This window comes from Piliocolobus tephrosceles, chromosome 16, assembly GCF_002776525.5.
Source record: "Piliocolobus tephrosceles isolate RC106 chromosome 16, ASM277652v3, whole genome shotgun sequence".
Lineage (NCBI taxonomy): Eukaryota > Metazoa > Chordata > Mammalia > Primates > Cercopithecidae > Piliocolobus > Piliocolobus tephrosceles.
In genome coordinates, this window is record NC_045449.1 from 75,982,607 (window position 1) to 75,992,234 (window position 9,628).

Here is a 9,628-nt window from a genome sequence, read left to right on the forward strand (position 1 = left end):
GGTGGATGGATAGATGGATGGGTGGGTTGGTGGATGAGTGAGTGGATAATTGGATGCATGGCTGGAGAGAATAGATGGATGGGTGGATGGGTGGGTGAATGGATGGATAGATAAGTGGGATAAGTGGTTGGATAGATAGATGGATGCATGGACGGACGGATGGATGGATAGGTGAGTGTGTGGGTAGGCGGATGGATGGATGGATGGGTGGGTGAATGGATGAATGGGTGGGTGGATAGGTAGATGGATACATGGTTGGGTGGGTGGGTGGATAGATGAGTGGATGGACACATGGATGGGTGGGTGGGTGGATGGATGGATGGATAGGTGGGTGGATGGAGGGATAGTTACATTAATAGATGGATGGGTGGGTGGGTGTATGAATGGATGGATGGATGGGTGGGTGGATGGATAGATGGATGGGTGGGTGGGTGAATGGATGAATGGGTGGGTGGATGGGCAGATGGATGCATGGTTGGGTGGGTAGGTGGATGGATGAGTGGATGGACACATGGATGGGTGGATGGGTGGATGGATGGATGGATGGGTGGGTGGGTGGATGGATAGATGGATGGGTGAGTGGGTGAATAGATGAATGGGTGGGTGGATGGGTAAATGGATGGATGGTTGGGTGGGTGGGCAGATGGACGGGTGGATTGATACATGGATGGGTGGGTGGGTAGATGGGTAGATGGATAGATGGATAGATGGATGGGTGGGTGGGTGAATGGATGGGTAGAAGGATGGGTGGTTGGATGGATGGATAGGTAGGTGGGTGGATGCATGGAGGAACAGATGAATGACTCACTGAAACACTCAGTCATAAAGCCAGTGTCCCTTGCCTTTCTTAGGAAGTCAGCCTGGGTGTGTCTGTGTCCAATAGGCCCAGCCTCCATCTCAGATAAGAGACACTGCTGTCTTTATCTGGAGAAGTCTATGGCCATCTTTGCTGCTCGCCACAGAGCCACACAGAAATGCCAGCTGCTTTGCTAAACTGCGGCGTTGTTCTCACAATAGTGCCAGCAAAGTGGGTTCCCAGAGTGTCCGCAGCTGAGATGAGGTCCTGCTCTATGCAGTGGCCTCCAACCAGGCCCCACTCACAAGAGGGGCTTCTGCACTCCTTCGGGCCTTCCTGAGAAGGCTGCGGCCAGAGCCCTCCCACTGACCCCAGGCGCACACCCAGAACCTGGCCTGCACCCAGGCCACGGCCTCCACTTCCCAGACTCACCTTCGGGCCAGCCCAGCTCCGCACGGAGCCTGTTCCCCATCTCGATGAGCTGCTCCTTCTCCAGGCGGAGGCTGAGGATTTTTCTGGCTGCCTCCTTCAGCTTCCTCTGGAGTTGGTGCATAGATAAGGTCTGGGTGGCGCGTGCCACCGGCCGGAGGTGCAGGAAAAGCTCTCCCTGGTCCTCGGCCTCCACAGGCTCTCCCTTGGCGAGGCCCTGTAACAGAACTCACAGGTAGACACCCCTGCGAGGCTGCCCTCATGGGAGGATGCCGGGGTGCCTGCCCATGGAGCCTCTTCACCTGCTCTCCCAGGGTGGGCACTGCTGGGTGCCACCACTGGGTGACGTCTTCTAAAAGAAAGACAAAAAGGGTCGCTGCTCCCAATGCTTCAGTGGGTTCTTTCTCTTCCACAAATAGAATAAAGGCCCACAGATCTCCCAGGCCAGGGTGGCCCCCGGGCCCTCACAGCCCTCTGCCTCCTCCCCGCCATCCCTGCCTTTGTGTCACATATGCCTTTGTGTCTTTCAAGTGAACACAGTGAGAATCTCAGGACATCCAACCAGCACAGCAGCTCCCCAGGGAGAGCAGAGAGAAGGCTGTGGCCTCTAGCAGTGCCCAGGACCCAGGAGAACACCTCCCGCTGGCGTGGCTTGGCCCTCCTCCACGCCTTGGGGTCCCTCCTTTCTGTACCTGCCAGATGGACACCCCACAACCACGCTGCAGGCTGGCTGTGGCTTCCCTCCTGAAGCAGGTGCAGGGGGAGCACAAAGGCTATGGAGAGGGAGAGGCCGACACAGGGGCAGTGGAGCTGGCTGGGCTCCCCCTCAGCACCCCAGGCCTGGGCCACCCTAGATTTGAGCCCCTGGGAATCACTGTGCTGTCCTTGCTCAGCCTGGCCCGGACTTGCGGCCTACACCATGCCAGTGCTACAGAGTGCAATCCCAACACAAAGGCATGCCTGGACCAAAAACGGGGGCACAGGAAAAACCAGTGGTGTCCAGGCCCTGGTGAGAGGGAAGCCGACGACCTACTTCTCCTGTGCCGCTCCTGGCCCCTGTGAGGAGCCAAGCTGCACCTTGTCCTGGCCACACGAGCTCTGAGTCCCTGGAACAGGCCAGCACACCCTGTCCCTGCCAGCTTCCTGGTATGCCTCTCCAGGGCTGGCAGGTGCTGCTGCCTTCCGGGTGCTGTTCTTCGGATGGCCTGGGGCGCATCCACCGTATGCAGTGCCTCTGGGCATGTGCCGCAGGTTCATGTGGGACGCTCGGGGGGCCGCGGGGATGACACAGCAAAGGGGAGAAATGTCTGCCTTCCTCTTGGACAGAGAAAGTTCTATGGCGCTGCAGGCCCCGGCTGAGGCCAGGTGCAGGGCAGCCCCCACAGAGGCTCGCCACAGGCCTGAGCCCGAGTCCAGACTCGCTTCCTCCAGTGAGCGGGCCTTGTGCCTGCTCTGTGAGCACCCTTGGAGAGTGTGGCAGAGGCTCACTCGTGGCCCTGGGAGGATGGGCAGGAATGGGCTCTTGGGCCTAGGAGAGGCCAAGGCAGATCTGGAGGAAGGGAGGTCTTGTGCTGGTAAAACAGATGGCAGATGGTGCAGGGCTAGGGGAGAGCAGCCAGGCAGGTGAGACTCCAAGTCTGGGTCTAAAGCCTTGGGTCCTCTACAGGAACACACTGGGTTATTTTGTTACTTTAACTGAGGAAAGAACAATCCTGAAAACAGATTTTGCAAACCTCAAAACACTTAGAGATTTAAGAGACAATTCCCTCTTCAAAAGCAGTCCCCTCTCCCCGCAAAGACGCCCCGATGTTGCCCCAGGCCCTTGCGGCTGGTGCCAGGCTTGAGGGGCACAGAGGGGCCTTCTTGCTGTTGACCCCACAGGCACAGGAAGGAGGGCACAGATTGCAGGGCCCATGTCCTAGTCACGTGATTCTGCACACAGTGACCTGGGGGCAGGGAGTGAACGATTCTACCTCTCTTGGATTCAGTTTCTGGTAAAATGTTACTTGGTAAAAGTTTATTTTGATGATTCTCTAAAATCTTTCCACAAAATAAGATTTCTACAGCCTGAGACATATTCAGGAATGTCTTCAGCACTGTGTGCTCCAGGGGCTGCCCACCCGTCTGCCCCCATGCCTGGGGCTGCCCCAGCACCCCTCTGGTGAGGGGAAGACATCTCCATGTATCTGGACAATTAGGAGGAGATTAGAAGGAAACTTTGGTCTGCTGAAATGTCTTCACGTCTTGAGGACATGTGTGAGTGAGTGACACAGAGAAGTCCTTCTCAGAGGCTGAGGCCTGGAACTGGTACAGTGGGTTCCATCAGGCTGGGCCGGCGCTCACCACCCCACAGTCACTCCAACGCCTCTCGGCAGAGCCGGCGCCAATGCCATGGCCAACACTGCCCCCCAGTGGACCCAGGCACATAACACATCCTCCAACTCAGCCCTGGGCGGCCAGTGCCTGGGGGGAAGTTTTATGTTTTAAGGACTAGAGGCAGTTGATGTGGGTGGTGCAGTCAGGGAAGGGCAAAGCCAGGCTGTGCGGCTCAGCCCAGTGGGGCCTGCCTGGGAGCAGAGTGCCCCACTGTTGTCCACAGGCTCTCCCTCTGCCACAGGAGAAGTGGGAACACGTGCCTCTGCACACGCCTGGCCTCGGCTTTGCAGGCCTGGCTCCTTGGCTGGGGCCGGGGGAGGGACCAGCTTTTGTCAGGGGTGCTGGGGGACACTCCCTGGGCCCCTGTGCGCTTCCTCACTGGCCCTGCACAGGCTTCCTGCACTACAGGAGGTAGGCTGGAGACGCTGTGCTGCATCACACCTCAGTACTTGGGTGGACGCACACAATATGTGACCCGGTCCATCGCCCGTGTGCAAATGTCACCAACCATCCGGATAACGCCCTGACGCTGTCTCTCCTGTGCAGGGTCCAGGGTCCCACGTGGCATTTCTACAGTGTCTCCCCTGTGCAGGGTCCACAGTCCCACGTGGCGTTTCTACAGATAATACCCTGACACTGTCTCTCCTGTGCAGGGACCACGGTCCCACGTGGCGTTTCTACACTGTCTCTCTTGTGCAGGGTCCATACTCCCACGTGGCGTTTCTACCGATAATGCCCTGACGCTGTCTCTCCTGTGCAGGAACCACAGTCCCACGTGGCATTTCTTCGGGTCTCCCAGGTCTCCTAACTGGAGTGGCTCCCCAGCTTCCATGTGTGGGCACCCACCAAGCGTGTCAAAGTCCCTCTGTTTGGGCCTGCCTGAGGTTTCTTCATGCTTAAGCTCAGGTTCTGCATCTTTGGCAGGGACCCTGAGAGTGAGTCTGTACCGTCTCAGTGTGGCCCGCCTGGAGGCAGGTACACCCAGCACTGGCAATGGGAGCTGTGATCACTCGGCTCAGCTGGGGTCCAACAGGCTGCTCCAATGGAAAGCCAGCATTACCCTTGAAAATAAGTCACGTGTGGGAGATGCTGCTTTGCGTCTGTCTGATGGGAATCCCTCTGGCTCAGTACCCATCTGTGATCGCCCAGTGTGCCATTCCTGTTGCGTTCCTTGGCTGGCACTCTCACGTGGAGGAGCGCACCGTTCCCCTGACTGATCTGTCCATTGCTATCAGCCTGGCCCCATTATTTCCTGGTTGAGTCAATGGATTATGGTCTTCAACATCACTGCCTATTGGCCTAGATCTCATCAGTAGGGGCCCTTTTCTGCTGGTTCCCGTGCCCTCCGAACCTGCCTCCATGCTGGAGCTCTGGCTCCTGTGAGCACAGCAGGAACCATGGAACCAGTGCCTGCAACTGTGGAACTGGCATCTGCTGCGGCCGAGTCCAGGCTGCGGGCCCTCTCAGGACAGAGCTGGGATCAGATGCACACGCAGCTCTACCCACTTCTCTCTATACCCAACATAACGGACACATTGATCCTCTACCTGAGGGCCCCGCTCCCTTCTCCATCTGGGCTCCTTTCCCAGCAGCAAGCAGCAACGACCTGGGCCCGCCCTCGTCTCCAGGAGCTCAGCCATGTTGCTTGGCAGAGGACAGAGCCGTGGTGGGCCTCGCCTGGGTGGAGAGCCTGGCCACAGGATGCTCAGACCCAGGAGGAGCCTGGAGCCCGACTGTCATCTCCATGCACATAGACACAGAGCCTGGAATGTTTGCCCGCCTGTGCCTTAGCTCCAATAACTGGGATTGGGCTGCAGGTGGCTTCAGCTCCCACTCTGACTGCTATGGGATTTAATTCCTCAATTTAAAATTCTGCTTATTTGGGCCAGGCACGGTAATCCCACCACTTTGGGAGGATGAGGCAGGCAGATCACTTGAGACCAGCCTGACCAACATGGTGAAACCATGTCTCTACTGAAAATACAAAAATTGGCTGGGCGTGGTGCACCTGTAATCTCAGCTACTTGGGGGGCTGAGGCAGGAGAATTGCTTGAACCCGGGAGGAGGAGGTTATGGTGAGCCAGGATAGCACCAGTGCACTCCAGACTGGGCCACAGTGTGAGACTGTCTCAAAAAAAAGAAAAAGAAAAAAATTCTGCTTATTTGTATAAATTCTGCCCCTTCATTCTAAACAAGTGGGAAGATAGTGAACTACACAAGGGCTGCCAGTGAGAGCTCCTGGGGCCCCTTGCTGCCCGAGGAGGCACCCCCCGTGTCCGGGAACACACGGCCTTCAGGTGGGTGGGACGCGTGTGCAGGTGCAGACATGCTCACCCCTGCTGTGCTGCTAGCTGGCCCAGGGGCCACAGCCCCCACCGGGCAGGAGCCACCCTGGGGTGGCTGGACTGGGAGCCCAGGAGGGCTAGGGTGCTGGGGACCCCTGAGGACAGCACCTCCATACCAAAGATACAGGGGCAGGTGCAGCTCAATATCTTACCAACCAGCTCAGCCCTTCCTGTGCACACTGGCTGGACATCTGCTGGGGCCTCAGGCTCCCTCCGCCTTCTCATACCTGCTCTGTCGTCCCCCTGAGGCACCCTCATGGTCTTGCCCATCCCATGCCAAGGCAGCTCTGGCCTGCTCCTCACTGTCCTGGAGCCTGAGACAGCCACGGCCCCATCTTCCTCAGTCCACTCTATTCCAGTCCGAGTCCCTGGGGTCCTGCTCCCCAAGCATGGTGCCCTAGGGATCCGCGCTGTCTTCCACTTTGTGCCTTCCAGACATCATCTACCGTCCCTGAAACCTTCTGTGGATTCATAGGTCACACAGGTCATAGCTTGCTACAGTTACCCCAATTACCAACAGTCTGGGGTACGAAGTCAGGGAGGCTGGGCAGTCTGTCCTTCACAGCCTTTCCCTCTGGCCTTAGGTAGGAAGAGGGGAGCCCTGCTGGTCGGCTCTGCCAAGCTTCAGAATCAGGACCTGGGGTCATCTCCACAGCTCAGAGCTGTGGCTCAAACCCAGCCATGGAGTTGGGGGCCACTCCCTTGGGGCCAAGGGCCTGACCAGGACCAGGATAGGAGTGCCGTGGCATGGAGCAGCTGTGAGGCTCTGAACGCAGCAGTGAGGGCCACGTGGCCCCCCTCCCCACGCAGGGAGGGCCCACCGCTAGGCATGGGGCAGGCAGGACTGTGCACACAGATGCCCCCTCAACAGGCCGTCAAGGCCCTGCATTAAAGCAAACATGAGCCACCTTTAGTGTGTGAGTTTCCAACACAAGATGCTGTTAGCTGAAGGGAGGACTGGGATGGGCCCGGGCCTGTCCCCACCAACAGGGCGTCAAGGTGAAGGACCAGAAAAAGAGGAAGCAAGTGGAGGAAGAAGGCGGAGGAAGAAGGCGGAGAAGGGTGGAGCAGGGCCCACTTCCAGGCACAGCCTTCACTGCAGCTCTCGTCCCACCTGAGCTCCCAGGGCATACAGGCAGCAACGCTGGCAGAGCACAGGCAAGGACAGTTTCTGTGGCAGGAGCCTTGACAGGCGGGTGGCAGGAGGAGCTGGCGGGCACCCACCTCTCTCCCTAGGGTCACGGCGTCCGAGGCTGGGGGCTGCTTCTTGCCTGAAGGCTCTGCTCCCCCATGCTGGGCTATCCTGAGATGCTTCCCCAGCTCAGCCACCTGCTTCCGCAGCTCCAAAACCTCCAGGTGTACCTGGTCCACCTCACGGGGAAGCTCACGCTGGAAAACTGCTGGCTCCAGGGGTTCCCGCAGCACCTAGAGCCATTTCAAAGGCAGTGTAAGGAATCAAAGCAGTGGCTGGGCTGCAGCAGGCCCCTGGGGCACCAACAGGAAGCGCTGTGAGTGTGGGGAAAGAACATGGGAGCCTGAGATCAGGGCCTCCTCCCCAGCTGGATGCAACTGCCCTCTGCCCTCCACCCCCAACCACAGCCGCTGATCCTCCTGCCCCGCCCAGCTGGCCCTGGCGGCTCCCCTGTACCCTGCTCTGGACTCCCAGGCTGGTGGGGAGAATCTGTGCATGGACAGAGGCAGAGCGCCTCGAAACCCCTTCCTAAGCCCTCCTTCCAGGGAGAAATAAAGGTCTCCAGAATTGCAAGTAACCAGTAGGAGGTGTAGATTTTTCTCTTCTGCTAATCAAAGGGGGCAGAAATGGGGAGGCCAGAGGGAGGCAGGCCAGGAGGTCAGAGGGCTGAGGCTATTGAAAGGTAGGTGGATAGGCCGGGTGCAGAGGCTCAGGCCTGTAATCCCAGCACTCTGGGAGGCCGCAGCGGGCGGATCACGAGGTCAGAAGATTGAGACCATCCTGGCTAACACAGTGAAATCCCGTCTCTACTAAAAATACAAAAAATTAGCTGGGCGTGGTGGCGGGCGCCTGTAGTCCCAGCTACTCAGGAGGCTGAGGCAGGAGAATGGCGAGAACCCGGGAGGCGGAGCTTGCAGTGAGCCGAGATGGCGCCACTGCACTCCATCCAGCCTGGGCAACAGAGCGAGACTCCGTCCCCCCAAAAAAAAAAAAAAGAAAGGCAGGTGGAGGCCAACAGGAGGCCCGAGTGAATGGGGGCCTGAGGGAGGGGAGTCGCAGGCCACAGAGTACCTCTGGGAGGCAACAGGCTGGCCATGAGACCCACCCTGGGGGCCCTGGGCTGGCCTCCATCCAGCTCTGGCTGCCTCTCTCACTGACCACACCACTCCCGGCGAGAGGAGGGAAGAAGAGCAGAGCAGGTGAGAAAGACGAGTGCCTCCCTGCACCAGAGCCTTCCCGCCTCATTCCCAGTAACATAAAATATTACTTTCCCTATTCCAGGGACTCCTACGGTGAATTCCTTATGAATATTTCATTTTTGAATTTGCCACCTACACGAAAATAAAGGTTATTATTTAATTTACAGACACTGCTAAGTAAAAACACAACCAAACAATATTACTTTAAGGTGAACATTTTCCCCAGGATAACCAAATCATCTATGATTAACCAAGGTAAAATTAAAAGCTTGTATTTATTTGTATTTATTTACTTATTTTATTCAGACGGCATCTTACTTTGTTGCCTCGGCTGGTCTCAAACTCCTGGACTCAAGCGATCCTCTGCCTCAGCCTCCCAGAGTGTTGGGATTATACCTGTGAGTCACCACATCCAGCCTGTTTTTATTTTCAGAGACAGGGTCTTGCTCTGTCGCCCAGGCTGGGGTGCAGTGGTGCGATCGTGGCTCACTGCAGCCTCAACCATCTGGGCTCAAGCAATCCTCAGCCTCCTGAGTAGCTGCGATTACAGACGCACCACCATTCTTGGCTAATTATTTCAGTTTTTAGTACAGATGGGGTCTTGCTGTGTTGCCCAGGCTGGTTTCAAACTGCCGAGCTCAAATAATCCTCCCATGTCACCCTCCCAAAGTGTGGGCATTACAGACATGAGCCACCGTGCCCAGTCTTGTTTAGTTTTTGTAGGGACAAGGTCTCCCTATGTTACCCAGGCTGTTCTCAAACTCCTGGGCTCAAGTGATGTTCCCGTCTCAGCCTCCCAAAGTGTTGCGACTACAGGTGTGTACCACCGTGCCCAGCCTAAAAGCTTTTTTTTTTTTTTTTTGAGACAGAGTCTCGCTCTGTCGCCCAGGCTGGAGTACAGTGGCCGGATCTCAGCTCACTGCAAGCTCCGCCTCCCGGGTTCACGCCATTCTCCTGCCTCAGCCTCCCGAGTAGCTGGGACTACAGGCGCCCACCACCTCGCCTGGCTAATTTTTTTTATTTTTTAGTAGAGACGGGGTTTCACCGGGTTAGCCAGGATGGTCTCAATCTCCTGACCTCGTGATCCGCCCGTCTCGGCCTCCCAAAGTGCTGGGATTACAGGCTTGAGCCACTGCACCCGGCCCTAAAAGCTTTTTAAATTTTTATTTCTTGTCTGTAGGATTTGTGTGGGAAATGGGGGAAACAGCAACTGCAAAGTGTCGGGGATCTGGAGCCCCGTCATGGGTACACGGATCTTCAACCGCCTCGACTGGAGCCCCTCACATGTACA

At 57.2% G+C, this 9,628-nt stretch overlaps 1 protein-coding gene across 14 annotated transcripts in view; it reads right to left on the reverse strand.

Annotated features, from left to right (window-relative positions):
• Window positions 1–9,628, reverse strand: part of CCDC57 (coiled-coil domain containing 57) — a 127,662-nt gene that overhangs the window by 42,342 nt on the left and 75,692 nt on the right. For all 14 annotated transcript variants that reach the window (XR_003309722.2, XM_026455833.2, XM_031934309.1 and 11 more), the window contains 2 exons: window positions 7,171–7,371; window positions 1,229–1,442 (listed from right to left, as the gene is read on the reverse strand). Coding sequence is in view for 13 of the 14 variants with exons in the window: in XM_026455833.2 (XP_026311618.1) it covers window positions 1,229–1,442; window positions 7,171–7,371 (415 nt within the window). In the remaining variant the exon portion in view is untranslated. The remainder of the gene's footprint in view (window positions 1–1,228; window positions 1,443–7,170; window positions 7,372–9,628) is intronic.